At 57.3% G+C, this 18165-nt stretch overlaps 1 protein-coding gene across 5 annotated transcripts in view; it reads left to right on the top strand.

Annotated features, from left to right (window-relative positions):
• PLCG1 (phospholipase C gamma 1) overlaps window positions 1-18165 on the top strand; it is a 48618-nt gene that overhangs the window by 11447 nt on the left and 19006 nt on the right. For all 5 annotated transcript variants that reach the window (XM_075438674.1, XM_075438676.1, XM_075438677.1 and 2 more), the window contains exons 2-5: window positions 11316-11468; window positions 12287-12380; window positions 12866-12913; window positions 17751-17835. In XM_075438674.1, the coding sequence (XP_075294789.1) occupies window positions 11316-11468; window positions 12287-12380; window positions 12866-12913; window positions 17751-17835 (380 nt within the window). The remainder of the gene's footprint in view (window positions 1-11315; window positions 11469-12286; window positions 12381-12865; window positions 12914-17750; window positions 17836-18165) is intronic.

The raw sequence follows: 18165 nt of genomic DNA on the forward strand, positions 1-18165 counted from the left end.
TGTCATGGAAACTTGATTGCATCGAGCGATGGGACGGGTGAAATCTGAGTCATGGCATCTGAACATCACTGGCATTTGCTGCCAGTGTGACAGATCTTTTCTGTTCTTCAGTTTTCACTCCTCACCTTTGTGCCCAGTCCTGGGGACAGTGTGTGGTCACTTTTGTCTCCATTTGCTTTGTGATGGGACATGACTCTCCAGACATGGAAGAGTCAAGAAGGCACCTATGTTGGGTGCAAAATTCCCCGGAGAGCTCCAGGGAGAGCTTGCTGCTGCTGGACATCCAGGTCACCAGATCCGCCTCTGGCAGGGCTTCCTCACTGGCCCTGCCAAAGCTCCTGGCTGTCATGCTGTGAGCTGGTGAGCTGTGCCTTTGACTGCCTTGCGCGCTCAGGAACCCCTGGATTGCCATGTCTGCCCTGCTTTCCTGCTTCGTTTTTTCCAGTCTGCTTGGTCCCATCCCCTTCCCCTCCCCAGCAGCGCTGGCAGTGGGTAGGAGTCCTCCAGCTGGCTGAGAGTCTGGGGACACCAGCGGCCCTGTGAGCTCAAGGAGAGGGATGCGGGGACATAGCACAGCAATGCTCCCTGTTGGGCCCTTCGATGGGAGACCCCTGCGCTGAGAGAAGCTTTCCTGAGCATCTCGCCCCCTCTGTGCCGAGACGCAGCGCTGTCGGGTGCTGCCATCGATCCATCCCTGCCCTCTGCAGTACCTCTCGGATCTCCTCACCGCCGCCCAGGAGAGAGGGAGGGAGGGAGGGAGAGGCAGGCTGGAGGAGCTGTGCTTGAAGATCTTCAGCTTCCCCCATCCTCCCACCGCTTTGTTATGCTCCTGTAAGGTCATTACATTTCTCGCCCAGGCAGGGCTGAGGGGGATGGAGCCCTCGACGCCACGCAAGAACAAGGTCACCTTGGGGCTGGCTTACAGAGCCATCCCTAGACAGATCGTCTGTCCAGAAGCACTGGTGCCGGCTTCCCCTTTCCATTTGAGTCAGGGGAAGCTTGTGCCTTTCAAACAGACCAGGCTGATGACTGAAGGGTTGCTCTGCAGGCTGCCACCAGCCTTATTTCATCCGAGGAAGGGACATGGACTTCTGCAGAGCAGCGTCTGTGCAAGCAAAAACTGGGGCTTACCCTACCTGGAGTAGCTCTGCTTGTATTTGGGGTGGAAACGTGCTCCTGTGTCCTGCATGGTGGAGGTGCAACAAGTCCAGTGCTCTCACGGGTGCCAGCCCATGACTTCACACAGACAAAATTTCCATGGAGGGCAAGAGGGAGCCCCGAAGCATCCCAGGAGGGGGACTGCTGGGGCCCTCAGCTGGTGTTTGCTGTCTGGGCTGCCTGTCTCCTCGAGCTCCCCACCGCTGCCCTCGCAGGGCTGTGGTGGAGGGACAGGGTTGCTGGTGTCCAGCGAGGGGGACGTTTGTGCTTCCCAGACCCGGCACTGAGCTGGGTGAATTCTGCACCATGAACTGTGACTCTGCTTTCACGCTTTGCAGACGATTTGTGTTGCTCGGGGTTCACCCCTCCTCATAGTGGCTGTCCTAAAATTGGGTGCCTGCATCCTGCTGTAGACGGATAAGATAACCTCTAGGAGAGACCCCAAACTGGGTGGTGGGAGGGTATCTGGAGGGAGACATCAAATGGGCTCGCCCTGTTCTTTGCTCTTTCCGCAGTGTTCCCTGCTGGCCCCCCCAGAGGGGAGGTGTGGGCCAGATGTGCTCTCTCCGTAGTCATGGAAGAGGTCTGTCTCCGAAGAAGTTTCTTCTCACCTACCTTGTGTGCTTGCGTAGGGCTGGACTGAAGTGCCATCCCTCCTTGGACTGCGAAGGGAGCCCCAGTGGGATGTTCTGTTTCCAGTGCCGTGGGAGAAAGCCTAGACTGGGAGAGCCGGTAGGAGCGTAGCATCCTTACGAGACGTTCATCTGCTCGGGGGGGAGAGCCTGGCTGTGGGACTGGGGCAATGCTTGCTTTTTCCATCCAGCAAGACCCCCGCGTGCCCTGCAAACAGCCCTGCCAAAGGCTGTGCCGGCAGCGAAACAGCCTGAGGGGAGAGAGCAGCCGGGAGAGCAGAGAGCTGGTCCCTCTGCAGGGGTGGAGGTGTTCCCTGGAATAGCCCTGCTAATTAACCGCAGATCATTAGCAGGCGTTAGGGCAGGAGGCGTGGGGGATGACTCCTACCCCCGTTTCTCCCAAGCTTCCCGTTGGAGAAGTCTCGGCTGCAGGTGCCTGGAGGCAGGGCTGCTCGGAGGACGTGGAAGGATATCGGGAGTGGGGAGCTCCTGGTGCTCCTTCAGGGGCTTCGGCTGTGACTGCGACAAGTGACCGGGTCCCAGGATCAGTGTCCCACCTCTGCTCCTTTGCTTTATTCGCTGTTGTGGCTTCTTGTCCGGCTTTGGGATGGGCATACTGGTGTGGTGTTTGTGGCAGGTGCTGTGGGCTGCGCGCTCCCTGGTGACATGCTGTCCCTGTCCCCGCTGCTCCAGGGGTGCAACCGAGGGGGCTGTGCAGCAGAGCCTGGGGACGGAGCCACAGTGCTTTGCCCACGGTCACGCAGGCCGCCAGAGGTAGAGGTGGGGCCAGCACTGCCTTCTTGGCTGCGCTGGGGCCGAGCGGTGGTGAGGGACGTGGTGGCAGCGCTGGCAGGGAGGTGGCTCTGGGCAGGTGACCCTGAGCGTGACGTTGTCCATGGGAGGCTGAGCCCAGCAGAGTGGAAACTGCCAGCCTTTACGTCCCCGGTCTGTGCTGGGCTGTGGGCAGAGGCTGTGAGATAGCAGCATCCTGCTGCGCTCACTTGGGGGATCAGCTTTGGTTTTTACGGTTTTTAAACTCGTATTTTCTTGCAGCTGAGAGTAAGTGGGAGAGATGTGCTGACGATACAGGATAGGTGGCTGCCAGCCCACAGCTACCTCTGCTTCTAGCGTCGGGTGGATGTTCGTGAGCTCTTGAAGGCCATCCGGGTGAGGCTGAAGCTGGTGGAGCAGCAAGGTCTGGGTCAGCCTGGGGAGAGGTCCACAGGGCGATGTCTGGGCAGGACCTTTGCCTCCCTGCTCCAGCCCGTAACGCGGGTGCGTGGGATGGAGGAGGGAAGGGGCAGTTCCTCGCATCCTCTCCTCCGACCCGCCGAGCGATGCAGCTGCGTGGCATCCCCTAATCTCCCTGCGCATCTCCTCTAGTTTCCTCTGCAGTTGATAAGGATTTTAGGGGGGGACAGGGGAGGGAGGAGCTGGAGCTCGGAAGCCGCAGGACACGTGGCCCAGGGGCGCAGCGGCAGCCGGGGGCGCGGGCAGGAAGCGCTGGTGCCCGCAGAGCAGCCGCGCAGAGCGGCCGGCGCGTCCCTGCGTGCCCCGCGTGGGCTGCCCGCTGCCGGCGCCTGGGCAGAGGTGCCAGCTCCCGGGGCGGCGTTTAGGCTCTCGGCCAAATCCTCCTGCTCCACGCTGGCTGACGGAGATCGTTGAGGGGTGAGCCAGGATCTGAGTCGGGATCCAGGCTGGTCCCAGTCATCCTGGCTAATTGGGAGCTCCCTGTCGTCCCATCTCCAGCCCACTGGGCTACGTTTTGTCCCAGCATCTTCCCTCCCAAGGTGTTCTCTGCGCGGCTGCTGCTGGGATAGAGCTAATGCGACAGTTGCTTCATAGCAAAACGCGGTGGCTCGGAGAAAAATTGCTGTTTGCTGATAGAGGTAGCAGGGGAGATGAAGCAACTGACCTGAGACACAACTGAGCCGAGCCTGGAGGGGAAAACAGCTTTACCTGCATCTGCTCCTGAGGCAGGAGAAGCACCTGCATGTTGCAACAACGAGAGCAGTGGGGCTCAATGGGCCCCTGAGCAGCCAGGCGGCTGTGGCCCTCCCTGGGACAGTGGTGGGGGTGAGAGCGCTTTTTACAGGGGTTTTGGTGCCTCACTACAAGGGCAGCATGGCCATTTGTGGTTCGGAGAGGATGAGGGGTTCGCTGGGGCACAGGGCGCTGCTGGGCTGGCGCTGATGCTGGCCATGGATGCCTCAGCCATGCCTCCTGCCCGCAGAGAAACTAGTAAGGTCAAATTAGAGGCCTCAGCTGGTTCCTTGCTGTCCTGTCTGGAGAAGCCGTCTGTTAATGGCATGGGATTGTCCTTCGGAAACCTGATAGCTGATGCGCAGCAACGCTGACAGCAGGCGCGGCAGCGAGCGCGGCCGGGAGGAGGATGCAGTAACCCCCTCGCTGCGTCTGTGCAGACGGTTAATTCGCCGCCGTACCGTCTGCCTTAGTGTCCTCTGTTAAGGGAGGCTTGTGGGGTTGAGACGCTGAGCTATTATCGTTCTGAAAACCTATGCTGATGAGAGACGTGTGGCTCCTCCCGCTGAAATGTGTTTCTAACAGGTGGGGGTTACTGCCCCGCTGCTTGCGGGGGGGATAGAAAGTGCAGGACCCCGCTTTTGGCCTTCATTATGGGCACAACGTGCGTTTCGTATGAGCTGCCTCAGTTCTTGCGGTCCGGCCAGATTCAGGCTCAGATGATTTCTGTCTGCCCGATTCCTCCGGCATCCCCGGTGGGTGCAGGGATGGGTCTGTGCGGGGCCAAAAGCCGGGGCTCGCCCGGAGCTTCGCAGGTGGAAGGGGCTCGATGAAGAGCGAAGGGCGGGTGACGGGGCTCCAGACAGCGAGGTGCTGAGGGCTCTGGCCCCCGTCCAGCAAAGCACTTAGCTCACACTCGACCGTTCCCTGAAATCATGGGGGATTTTTGGTTGGTTTTTTTGTTTTTGGGTGGGTTTTTTTTTTTTTTTTTGCTGAGCGGTGTTTGGTTGCAGTCAGCAAATCCAAAGTGTTGAGCGGGTGCGAAGCAGCCCCGGGCTGGGCAGGGTTGCTCGGGGGGTGAGAAACCAGCTGGAGAACCCAGCACGAGAAGGTGGGCTGCAGTCCTCCTCCAGACTCCTGCAGCTCCTCATATCTACTGCTGGCCTGAACAGCCATTTCAGGGGGCTTCCAGGGAAATGCTGGGAGGGAGGTGGCACTACTTCATTCTCCATGCTCTTGCAGAATCGATTTCTCTTATTTTTATCCACATGCACGTAGAAGTCGTGTCTTTTTTTTTTTTTTTTCCCACCGTTCTCCCTTGGCAGCCTTCTCCTGGGGGCCTGACTGCTCAGCACCGCTTCCATGCTGGGAAGCCTGGGGATGACCACAGGGTTGTGCTCAGTGGGATCCACAATGTTAAATAGCAGGATTTTTTTTTTTTTTAACTCTTTTTCTTTGCCAGAGTGAGTAGCCTTGGAGGCTTTTCTGCTGCCCTGGGGCCAGGATCGGTGGGTGTCAGCTAGCTGAGCTCAAGCTGGGCTGGGAGTGACCGTGTGGCTGTCACCCCAGGGAGACATGCTGTGCCGAGCGATGCTTGGCGAGGGGGTGGGTGTTTTCTTGGAGGCTGTCCCCGATAAATCCATCCTGGAAGGTAATCTGGGCTAAAGCCTCTTTTTGTCAGCTTTTTTTTCGTTTGTTTGTCTAATCAGTTTTACATCTTTTCAAAAATCCTCTGGAGGTGGAGATTTTGCAACCCTTGGAGCCCATTCCAGGGTGTCCTTATCCTTACACGTTACAACACCCTATCCATCCGCGGTTGAATGGGGCTTGGACAAAGTTTCGGTTTTAAATGACTGTAAGGGTGGATCTGGTTTTCATGTAACCAGAGGGTAATTTGGGTTTGGTTTTTTATTTCTTAAATGGTGCAGGGGGTGGATCTGGGGTCAGCTTTTTCTTTCTGATGCAACCCACTCCTGCTGAAGTGAAGGCTCTTTGCCCAGAAATGTGACCATGTCGTTTTTTTAAGTGCTGCAGGCAAGTGGAGGTCCAGGACTTGCTTCTGGGAGGAAGGTTGGGAGGCTGTGAAGGACGCAAGCTGTTTGCATGGCCATGGCATGGCTCAGCATGCAATGTGGGACCGTGTGAGGAGCTTAGAGCATCTCTGGGCTGGACGGGTGTTGCTGCCTCCCTCCCAGAGCCTCTCCTGGCTGCTGCCCTCCCATCTCATCCACTGCTTGTCTGTCCCTGCTTGCTGCTGGTCCCTGCTCCGAGACATCTCAGCCCTGCCAGACTGCTGCGGGGTTTATATTCCAGCAGAGAGCTTCCCTCTACCTTTGCCATTGCTGTGGCACCAAGTTCTTCCTTCACTTCCCACTGTCCACATGGGGTGAAGACCAGTTTCTACCTTCTGCAGTGACTGCTGCCTTCCACAGCGTGCTCTGGGAGAGGGCGTCTTGGGGAGGAGGAGATGTGGCTCATTTTGGTGACAGGGTACTTTGAAGGGTTCATCCTGGATTGCCTGCCACTTGTTCCTCTGCCCAGGCGTGCATATGACCTGCGGTGCTGGGGCCCCACCAGATGTTCATCCCCTACTCTATGGCCACATCCCTGGTAGATCTTTCCCAGCAAGGACCCGAGGTGCAGACCCGTGGTGGGACACGTGGGCCACTGTCACAGAGCCCAGCCACCACTCACTTGGGGGGCTTGCTGGTGCTGAGGGTGGCGGAGCGGTGGTTAGACGTCATTTCCAGTGTGCACTCTGCTGTTCTCCATTCGTTGCGCTTGTGGAGAACCTCTGCTGTGCTTCCAGCTCGCCTCCACTTCTCTGCGCTCTCCTTTTTGATTTCCACTCCCTGCTGGAGGCTGGCTGCCAGGTTCCCCTGCTGCCTGCCCGCCCTGGGGGTCTGGGCTCCCCACACAACCCTCCCTGCAGGTTTGCGAAGCCGCAGGGCTCTGCCTGAGTAAACGCAGGTGCTGGCGAGCGGATCCAAGTGCGTGGGATCAGCAGCCCACGGCACTCGCTGTAGCATCCGCGGTGGGAGCAGGCTGGGGGGGACGAAAAGACGAAGGTGGCCCAAGCCCGGGAGGGCAGGGAGGCTGCCGCGGGCACTGGGTGTCCTGCTTACCGGGGTGCCTGGAGACGGCTGTGCTTGACCCGGGGCTCTCGCACGCTGCGGTGGAACTGGTTACTGGTTACGGGTTGGAGTTTGGTTTGTTGTCTGGAATAACGAGCCTGGCGGTGATGGGGACAGGCGGGAGGATGGGGAGAGTGGGACCCGGGCGTGGGGGAGAGGAGTTAGTGCGAGCCAGGGGAGGGCAAGGGGAGGTGGGGCTGGTAGGCTCTGCCTTCGTGGCCCGCAGGTCGCAAGCCTGCCTGCAGCTAGCAGGTAGCAAAGCTGAGGTTGAGCAGTGCTCAGCCCGGGCTGCAAAACCCACCCGGAGCAGGTTCTGCACCGCTCGGCTGCGCGCTCCTGCGGCGGCGGGGCCCTGGCTGGTGCTGTGCAAAGCTGGCGTGACCCCCAGGAGCTGACACGAGCAAAATCAGCGCCAGAAAACCCCGGCGAGACCCGGGCTGTAGCAAGACGCCTTCACCTCTCCTTCCCGCCCTGCATGGTGGCTCCTGGTGCTGCCCTGGCAGAGGGGTGCTGGAGGGAGGACCTGGGCTGGGGCTGGTGCAGGGGAGCAGCGTTTCGGCGCGTGCTGGGTTGGGACGGTGGCATTTGTGCTTGCTGTGCTTCCTGCCCAGAGCCATTTCCTTCCACGCGGCGAGGGGGCCGGAAGGTGTTTGAGTCAGTAGAGACAGCGGCGTTCGAGAGGCTGATCTGCTGCTCTGTGGCAAGAAGAGGGCTGCACAAACCAAACCCTGAACCGCCTTCTCCCCGGCACACGCAGGCATGTTGGGGAGGATGAGAGAGATGAGCAAGCAGCTGCAAGCATGCGTGGGCTGGAGGTTTTTACCCTGCTCCCTCCGGGTGCGCGGTCCTCGCAGAGGCTGCGCTTCGCCCTAGGAATTCCCTGCGTGCTTCTGTCTTTGATAAACGCCTCGCTTGTTCCAGGGCGCTCTCCGCTGCGTGGATTTTAGGTATGCAGTTTGTAACAATAGCTCTGTCTTACTACTTGCTTACTAACCCGCCAGTGCTCCGTGCAGCGAGAGGCGAGTGCAGGGCACAGTTAGCACGCTGCGGTGGCCTGAAGCGGAGGCGAAACTCTTGCAGCGTGATGCAAAGGCAGGCCATTAGTGTTTTGGCACCCTCCTGCAGTACTTACTGCCTGGTCAACTGCCATGAAAACCCAGCTGCCAGTTCTTTCCCGCTGTGCTGGTCAAGCCCTGCATCCTTCAAAGACAGGCATAGTCTTCAGCCCTGCTGTGCACGTCCTGGATGCAAAGACCTTCACTGTGATACGGGTTTTGAAGGGCTGAAATAACATGCTGTCACTAGGGACGTAGCCCGTGGGCAGGTTACGGCAGGGCACGCTAATGTTTGAACTTCCAGCCAGCTCGTTTTCAAAGGGTAGGTGATGCCTTAAAAAGTCACACCCTTGCTTATTTTAGGGAGCTTGTCTGTCCTCCCTTCGCAGCCCCAAGGAACTGGGTCTTTCTGTGCTCTTGTGCCGAGCTGATGAGCTTTGGAGGGTTATTGCAGTGGTCGGCATGGGTACGTCCTGTGCCAGGCTGCCATCATCTCCAGACGCACACCCACGGTGCTGCGCGGTGTGTCCTGCCAGGAGAGGATCCCACGTTCCTCGGGTAGGCTTTACGAGTCTCCCCAGAGTCAAGCCCAGTGTCTGGCTTGCCGCGGCGTTCGTTTGGAGCGAGCATCAGTGCTGTCGGCGGCTGCTGCGGTTGATGAGCAGGTCACATTTCTGCCTAGTTTTAAACTGCAGTAAATTGAAATGAAAGGCGAGCCGGTCCACAGTGAGTGCAGTAAGTGGAGTTTAATTGGGATGAATTACATGCCAGGTTTGCAGTAATCTCCGTCCCGCATTGCTCAGAAGCATCATCTGCTTTGGAAACGTGACTCAGAAATGTTGTTATTTGATTCCCCCAAGCGTTTAAGAAACTATTTTTCCAGGAAGCAAAGATTCTCGGGCTTGCGTGTTTTTTTTTCTTCTTGCTGTTGTTGTTTTCCCTTTGTTTTATGGCAATGAGAGTCCTTTCCCAGAATTTCCTCCGGGGAGGGAGGCTGCGAGCCATTCCCTTACCGTGCTGGCAGCTGCCCTGTGCAGAGGAACACAGCTCGAGGTGGCTGGTTGGAGGTGTCTGCTCCTGCTCTCCGCGAGCCACAGCTGAAGCTGCCAGGATGATGTTGTAGCTGCACCGTCAGATTCACCACCCACACACGCAGCCAGGCAGGTCTGCCTCCTCGCCAGCCCCACGCCTGGGTTTGCCTGGACCTGCCTGGGCCAGCTCTCGCCACCCTGGGCCATTCCTCATGGTCACACTGCTGCCTTACGCTTGGCCACCTTTGGGTTGGCCCACCGGGGACAGCTGCTGAGGTGTGACACCAGCCCTATAACCTAAGGAATATCTTCAGAGTGATGCTGTCCCTGTGTCTCAGAAAGCTGATGTGCTGCTGGTGCTGCCTGCCCTGCCCTAGCCACCAGCTGGTGGGCACTGTCTGGGGGTTTCTTTTGACCGTGGCTTGGTTGCTTGCAGTTCATCTTGCCCGCTTCAGCCATTGCCTGGAGGAAGCAGGTTGACATCATGGCTGTGCATGAGGATAATAAACATAAGCAGAGCTCCCTGGAGTCACCAGCCCCAGACCTGACCAGGGTAATGTGCTGTCCATCTGAATTACTGGCTTCACGACCCAGTCATCCATCTGACAAGAGATGCTACTTTTTGAGCCTTCCTCTGCAATCTGGACTTGCCCCCCTGACAATAACCCCTTCTGCCACTGCCACAGGTTCAAAAAGAAGCCATTTTTTAAAAAATAAAGTGCATGGGACTCGTGTACAGTACAGAACTGTGAGAGGTGGGAGCCCCAAGCTGTTAGCCCACCTCCCTCGGCTCCAGTTCTGACCAGCACTTGCATATGTTTAGGTTGTTGATACCAGACCTCCCTGCTGGTGACTGTAATTCAAACAGTCTCTGCAGATTTGGCTGTTTTCATGCTTTTTGTAATGTTTTCTCTCTGAAAGGTGTTTGGCAGTGAGGTGGGGAGGGGGATTCTGCCTGGAAGCATGGGGGGGGTCACAGGCAGTCGAATCTGCTCCAGACCTGTGGCAGATCCACCACAACTGGGTCTCCAGAGGTTGGACTTGGTTGATCCTTGCACTGTGCTTTCCTCTGTGGCTTTCTGAACACCATCCAGAGGTAATAAACATTTCACCCCTCTTTGGCTAGGTCAGGACAGAGCTTTCTTGGTGAAGATGGTGCATGTGCAAAGGCAGAGACTGCTCGGAGGAGCTGGGAGGACGCTAACGGGGCAGGGGGGAGACGCCAGAAAATGCAGACGTAATTTAGGGTGAAAGCGGGGAGTGAGGAGGCAGGGCTACCATCAAGTTGTTTAAACCAAGAATCAACTCCAGTTTCTAACTTGAATTTGGAGAGGAGTGGATCTTGTCCATGGTGTTTGTAAGCTGCAAACAGGATTTCATCCGGCTGGGCAGGAGGGCAGGAGGCTGTGCCCTCCGAGGACGGAGTTAAAGAAAGCCTTTAACCGAAAAAAAAAAACCAAAAACAAACCCCAAAGTTTGCTCTCTTGAAAGAAAAAAAAAAAAAAAAAGTGCAGTTTGCAAAGGTATGTTGGGTGGAGGAAGAGGAAGGCGTGAGGTGTGAAGCTAAAGGGCAAAGGAGCTTGCAGCAGCGCTGCCCTCTGCTCGTCGTGCCTGGGGCTCACCGTGGGTGAGGCATCCAACCGTTCTTGGGGGACACAGAGGTAAACAGGGGGGTGGAGGCTGGGGGGGCTTCCTAGGGAACCGGTGGGAGGGGGCTGTGCTTGCAGGCTCGTGTGCGTGCACAACCCCATCTGCGCGGCAGGAGAGATGTGCAAGATAAGGGGCGAGATCTCTGTGCTGCCTTGGCAGGTCGAGGAGCGAGCTGGGGCTCTTGGCAGGCTTGTCTAAGGTGCGAAGTGCGGGCAGCTTCTCTGGGAGGACCTGGGCACCTGGGCTGTGCTGAGGACAGGCTGTCGGGGCTGTGCTGGCGCTGGGTGCCTCTTCAGCCCGTGCCATCAGCCGTGGCAGGAGGGGACGGGGAGGCTGCTGTGATGGTCGCCCGAGTGCAGAGCCCCTCTGCAAGGCACCATCTCCAGCACCTGCCCACTGTCCTCGGACGGCTGGCAGCTTGCTGCCTGGGCCGGGACATCCATCCCATCTTTGCTTTCCAGCATAGCCAGGGAAACACGAGTCCTGGGGCTGAGCTTTTCAGAGCCCGGTACCCTGGGGCTGTAGGCATGCCTGGGTCTGCCATGGTGTGATGGGTGGTAATCCAGCTCTTCAGTGGCTAAAACGGCTTTATCCGTGCCCTTCCTTCTCCATCTTCATGGGAACTTCAAGCTATTTGCTGAACTCCCCTTTTGTTTTCACTTTCTCTCTTAGTGGATATTCGTGAAATCAAAGAGATTCGTCCAGGAAAAAATTCACGTGACTTTGACCGGTACCAGGAGGATCCATGTTTCCGACCGGACCAGTCTCACTGCTTTGTTGTCCTCTATGGCACAGAATTCAGGCTGAAGACCCTCAGCTTGCAAGGTAAAGCGCTCGTAGCCCCAGGGCTGTGCCAGAGCAGGGTTGGGCAGGCACCTCGTTGCCACAGGACCCAAACTTCCGATGCATCCTTCCACAAGTGAGCTGGAACGTATTCCTGGGCAGATGCTCTTTTCACCACACCAAGGAGGTGTCTTTGGAAGAAGGTGACACCGGTTCCCTGAAGGGTGCACATTCAGCCCCTAGCTGAGTCAGTTAATTCACCCTGTAAACCCACAATTTGGGTGAACTGAAGCCCATAGTTCAACTGTGTGCTTGAAATCAAGTGTTTTCCCTCAGCTTGGCATGTTGGCGTTCATCAGCTGCTTTGTGGTTACCAGCCCCACACATGAAGTGGTAAAATCTCATTCACTTCTGCTTTGCAATTCGGAGTGAGAAAACGCTGCTGGTGGCAAACAGTAGCTCACGAAGCCTCGGTGCCTCTGAGGTGTTGGTCTCAGCTTTCCTCAATGCCTTGTCCATTGACTTCAGCTGGACTTGGAGCACCCAGCCTTAGGTTTTGCTGTTGAAAGAGGGGAGGCTTATGCCATTGAGTTTCTTCCTGTTTGGATGGAGAAAAGGCTTGCAATCACTTGCTGCAGTTCGGCTGATGGATGATCTCACCCCTGCGTGATGTGCAGGGGTGAGGGGTCCAGCCAGCCATGTACATCCCGAGGGCGGTGAGGAGCCAGCCAGAGCATCTGCGCAGGAGGGGATTCAGAAGGGGGATGAAGGAAGGAGTAGGGATTTAAGATGCTGGGGGTGGCCTCAGGGCAATGGTTTGTGTTGGTGACCAGCTTCTATGTCCTGTGCACCCTCCACAGCTACTTCCGAGGACGAGGTCAACATGTGGATCAAGGGGCTGAACTGGCTGGTGGCAGACACTTTGAGGGCTGCGACCCCCCTGCAGATTGAAAGGTGAGGAACTTGTCCTTGTCCTGCACCATTCCCTCTCTGAGCTGGCACCGACCTGGCACTGCCTCTGCGCTGCTGGAGAGGCTTCATCCCATTGACCGGCAGTGCTACATCATCTACGGCCAGAGTTTGGTCTCACAAGCACACAGGGAAAAGGAGCTTTACCACGAAATAGATGTTTTTGTGTGTACACAGCCTGTATGATCTGTGGCAATTCAGTGTAGAGGCATCTAGAAGAGAATACCTTTGGTTTCCTTGTCTTATCTGTGGACTCGCTTTCAGGCAGAGATGGTTTTAAAGGCGGGCTAGTTGCCTGCATGAAAATAAGGTCGGCTGCCTCTGGAAGGGGAGCAGAGCCAAGTGGGAAGGAGGGCCGTGGGAGCGGACGGCATGGCATTGAGCATCTTCCAGAGACAGGAGAGAACCGAACGGGCTTGTTGTTGGGGAGCTGGGGCTAAGCGTGTGCGTGTTTGTGCCTTGCCGTTTAGGTGGCTCCGGAAGCAGTTCTACTCGCTGGATCGCAACCGGGAAGACAGGTAAGAAGAGAGACAGCCCTTGCTTGCAGAGACGTGCACATTCATAGAAGGGTTTGAGCTGGAAGGGTTTAGCTTTGACTTAGAACTCCAGCCTTTGCTTTGGATTTTTTATTGGGTTCTTTAGATTTTTCATTTCCATTTCCTTAATTCCAGTGCCAATACTTCCCTGGCTGATTTTCACTGAATTAAAACAGCATCCAAAAATTGTCTTGTTTCCATCACCCTGACCCAGCTGTTTGGACCCAGTAACAGCTCGAAACCCCAGAGCTGTGAAACACCTTCACCCCCAGCTGGCATCACCCGAGGAAGCAGACACCAAGGAGCCAACAGGCAGCTCTTGCCACCCTCTGGGGCTGAACTGAGTTGTGTTTGGTTTGTTCTGCTCCTCTGAGGTCCATGAGGCCATGGATGATCCCGCTTTTAGGCCGATGGGCTGCAGCAGGGCCACTCCTTGTGGGGTTCTTGGGTGAATCCTTAGTGGTGTTCTAGCAGGTGAAATGTCATGCTTGGACCTGTCATGAGGAGATAAGGGAGGGGAACTGGGTCATGATCTGTCATGAGGCGATAAGGGAAGGGACATTTCCCTGTCGAGAGGTGAGTTCCACCATGCTCTGCTTGCTGCCACTGCTGCCATGGCTGGGGAAAGCAGGTGATGTGCCAGCTGCCAGTCTCCTCTGCCCGAGGTGCTGTTACTTCCCTCCTTTCATCCCTGGGACATGCTTTTCCCCCATCACGTTAACTGAGCCCGTTAAACTTTCAGCATTAGTTTCCACATTAACGTGCTCCCCTGGGGCCAGGGGATTCTTCCAGTCCTGCTCTGGAGAGGGCAGTGCCGGAGACATGGCTCACACATCAGCTTGTGCCCCTGGCTGTGGTGAGCACCCAGGCCCCGTCTTACCCCTGTACGTGCCCAGGCAGGGCTCACTGCGGAGCACCGGGTGGGTCTCTGGGCTCCAGGGCATCCTCTGCTTGGTCCCTGCCAAAGCCATGGATCTCGCACTGCTGCCCGTGTCCATGCTTCACGCTGAGCCCTGGAGTCCTCCTCATCCCTGCAGCAAGGTCCTGCCGAGAAACTCACTCTGCAAACCCGGCTGTGCCCGATGCCGGGGAGCCGTGGGTGACCGCCGTCAGACAGGTTGGTCCTGTGGATCAGCAGTACTGGTCAGGAGAAGCGAGCGGGTCCTCTCGTCCCGCTGTGGTCCCCGCTGCTCTGTTCCTCGCGCCCGGCCGCAGCGTGCTGCCCCGGGACAGGCAGATGGCCCCGCTCTTGGGCAGCCGGGGGTTAAATTCAACCTGTCTGCATCTCGGGCTGGAGTGGGAGTGTGTTGAGTTGGAGAAATCCCACTGTACTGCGTGTTTTTGACTTTGCAGTGATTGATATTGTGTCCAGAGCACCGCTGGGTGCACAGGGATTACGCAGAGGAGGGATAAACCCTCGCAGAGGCAGAAGGGGAAGGAGAGGCACCTTTAACGTGTTGCAGCTGCTCTGTGTGTGCCACACACCTTTCAATTTCAGGCTTGGGTTTTGTGCATGGTGTACTGGTTTTCAGTGGTGACCGGGTGTGATATTTCCTAATTCAGCGATGGAGAGCACTGAGGCAGGTGCAGGGGTGGCTGCTGGGGGGTTTTGGAGGGTGAATGCTGGAGAAATGGAACAAATTGGTCCTTTTTCTCATCTGGTTGTACAGTAAAGCAGGTGAACTGGCATCCCAACAGGATAAAAGAGATTGCATGTGTAGATTTGTCTGCCTGAGGCGTGGTCAGCAGAGCTGAAAGCCAGTCTGTTGCATCTCTCTGGTTGTTTTCCTTCATATCATCTTTCTATTAGCATTTAGAATTAAGGCAGGAAAATACAATATATTCCTTACCTGTCTGCCAAGGGGAGAGGCTCAGTGCAAACCACCTAATCAGCAGCACTGCTGCTCCAGTCCAGGCAGCAAAAGGAGCAAAACAGCAATAGAAGGGGAATGTGGAGAGATTTTGAGTCTCCTCATTTTACAAGTATCTGTATGTTTGCTGCAAAGTAGAGGCACCAGTTATGGGGCATATACAACTCTTGGGTTAAATGTTTGCCTGTGTGAGGCATTTCAGCATCAACTGTGGTGTCACTGGGCTCTTTGCTTTTGCTTCTCAGCCTGGAAACAGGTTTGAGAAGGGAACAGTGACTTGTGGTTTTTTTTTTTTTTAAATGCTTCTTTTGCAGCCCATTCTTGGTGTTTCTAGAATGGGCAGGTTTCTGGCAGCTGAAGAAATCATTCCCGGCATTCGTGTACCCATCACCCCAGCCTGCTGCGCCGGAGCCCGTTCCTTTCCGCCTTCTCCCGGCTGGTGCCTGTGCATACCTTCCAGCGCGCCGGCAGATGTTGGCTGTTTTCACTGGCTGCTGGGCCTTTGGGTATTTGTTTTTCCAAGGGAGGTTAGGTGGAAAGAGGAGGATAACAGGATGCTGGGGTATTTTTTCCTAACTGCTGCGGAGGAGACTGTTTCACCTCTGGCTAGGAGAGCTGCCTGTGGCTGGGAGCAGAGTTACGGCACTGGGGAATGTTTTCATCCCCTGAGAGAGGGCTGGATCTGTCCTTTGGCTTGTTTGTCATGAAACTTTGAAAAACTTCCGTAGGAGAAATTAGTTTATTTGGTTTTTTACTTTCTAGTCTCAAAATAGTACCGAGCTATTTATCCAATGTCTCTGACACTTTAACATTATTAATAACACACAGTAAATAAAATTCTTCCATACCCCATCCTGCTACAGCAGCAGTGAGGGAAATGCTGGTCACAGCTGTTACAGGGTTTGCCCTTGCCTCTGCTGGTGCCATCACATCGACGAGCAGTGCCGTGGTCCTACACCTCCCTGTGAAACAGCTCAGCATCACCAGAGCCAGGCGCTGGCTCCAGCGGGTCTCCAGCCCCATGCCTGCTGCTGGTCCTCAGCCCCTCCTGCTCGTTTCCCAAGAGCTTTTCTGCAGTCTCAGCCTCTCACGCAGGGGGGATTGCTGCTGGGCGGCCCTGGGGGCTCTGGGTGTCCCATCGGGGGACCCACGAGAGCTGCTGCATGCCGTGGTCCTAGATGCATGAGGCCATCTCTCAAGAGCCACCATTGCGCTCCTGGCTCGCTCTCCCCCACATTGCCCCATTTCTCTGGCACCCAGGACCCCATAGCTGGCACCCCCCGGCCCCGCGGGTCGCACAGCACCCTGCACGTGGCCGTGGGTGCTGGGTGTGTTGGAGAAGGGAAGAGGCAGGCTCCCCTCCACAAAACACCCGCCCTGAGCCCCTGGGGTGGCTTCTCCTGCCGGGGGAGGTGGAGGTGCGGCAGGGAGATGCCAAAGCTGCTGCTCATGCTGAGAACGTGTCGCTGGCTCTGTAGCCCGTACAGCCAGGAGGAAAGGGGAGGCTGGTGCTATTTGCCAGCTTTTTCTTTTCCTGTCCTTCCAGCAAGTGTCAGGACGCTGCCTGCACGGTCTTCAGCCAGCTGGGAGCTGGCCTTGGGCACGGCACGGGCGCCGGGCCAGGTCCTGCTCTGGCCGCGCGTGCGTCCCGGTCCCCCACGACTCAGCCCACGAACAAGGGCTCTGTGTGTCCCGCCGGCTGCAGTGGCCCTCGTCTCTGCAGCGCCTGACACCAGCCGGCTTCCCCCTCTCCTGGGGCTCCCTCCATCCCTCCTGCTTTCTGGGTCGTTTGAGATCACCCTGTTTCCAGGGGAGAGCATCAAAGAGTCGCGGTTCACACCGCCGCTCCGCATCGCTGCCGGTGACAGCCTGAGCCCTGCGCAGGGCATCTTCCCTGGCGTATTTATATTTGCGTCCCAAAGCCCTGAGCGTTTCCAGGGTCAGACCTGCTCTATGCTTTGTGGGATGGGGGACCGTCCCGTAGGGTCCTGAGCTCCCACTTGCTCGGCGGGGGGCAAAAGCAGCATCTGTGGTTGCTGGGGCGGACTCAGGTCTTGCTTTTAAGGCAGGAGCTGCCAGAAAATGATTGCACGCAGACCTCTTGGCTTCTTAAATCCCACAGATGGGACACATCCGCGTTCTTTCTCTCTGCAGGGACGTTGCTCCGTGGGGGAACAAAGCTGGAGCAGGCAGAGGCAGCCCAGGGCTCCTCGCTGCCTGTCTCTGCCCGCCTTGCTGCGGGAGCCCGCTCGGGGTTGGCACCCGAGCCCTCCCCGGCCCAGGAACCGGCACGTTTGGCACGAGCAGCCTCAGGGCAGGACAGCCGTGCTGGTGCCCCGTGCCAGCGGCCTGTGCAGCAATGGCTGGGCACGACGTGGCGGCACGGTTCCTGTGGCTAGACGCTGAAAATGGCTTTGTTTCTGTCTTTAGCATAAAATTAGCAGGGTCCAAACCATTTGCAAAGCCTGCCCTCCTCCAGCTCCCTCCGCAGGCTAGGGAATAGGTTTTGGGGGTGGTTTGGTCACCCAGCATCCCTGTTTGGGCACTGATACTTGAAAAATGCGTCTGCGGGGTCGTTCTCGTAAAGCGGTGGGCGATATGCGCCGGTTGCAGCATCGGCTCCAGTGGGGTGAGGGTGCTGGGACTTGCCCTGCAGTGCTGGGAGCTTGCAGGAGCGGTGTTTGCAGTTCCGTCGGGCTGCAAGCACCTCTCTCTGCTCCCCACGCACAGCGTAGGTGCAGAGTTCACAGAGGTGGAAAACGTTCTTCTGTTCTGCCTTTGGTCCCAAGCCTGGCACCCCTCTGGGGATGCGCATCCATCCTTGTGTGCCCCAGCTGATGTCCCTTTGGGCACGGCCGCTCGGTGCGTGCGGCGTCCCGGTCCCAGGGTGAGACCCCGCTGTCCCAGAGCTGCTGAACGTGTTTTTCCTCTTTCCCCCGCCGAGCCAGGATCTCCGCCAAGGATCTGAAGAACATGCTGTCTCAGGTCAACTACCGGGTCCCCAACATGCGGTTCCTGCGGGAGAGACTCACGGTGAGTGTGTGACCCCTCTGCTCTCCTCGTTCGCGCTGGGGACCCTCGGCAGCCTGTTGCCTGCCTTTGAGTGAAAGCTGGTGGTGGTTAAACTCCCACGGCGCGTTTGCGTATTGCAGAGGCTCCCAGCCTTTCCTGGGAGGCCCCTACCCACGGCGGAGACGGAAGAGGTGCCAGCTCCCACCGGGTGCCGCACCCCGGCCCGTTTGTGGCCAGCGCCCTCTCTTCGCCCCGTCCTGCCTCCCCGTGTTGCTCCTGGCCCTGGTCTGGGGCTTTGCCCCGGTGGGGTAGAGTGCAGGAGGACAGGCAGCGAGGCCGGCTGGTCCTTCG

This window comes from Opisthocomus hoazin, chromosome 18, assembly GCF_030867145.1.
Source record: "Opisthocomus hoazin isolate bOpiHoa1 chromosome 18, bOpiHoa1.hap1, whole genome shotgun sequence".
Taxonomy (NCBI): Eukaryota; Metazoa; Chordata; class Aves; order Opisthocomiformes; family Opisthocomidae; genus Opisthocomus; species Opisthocomus hoazin.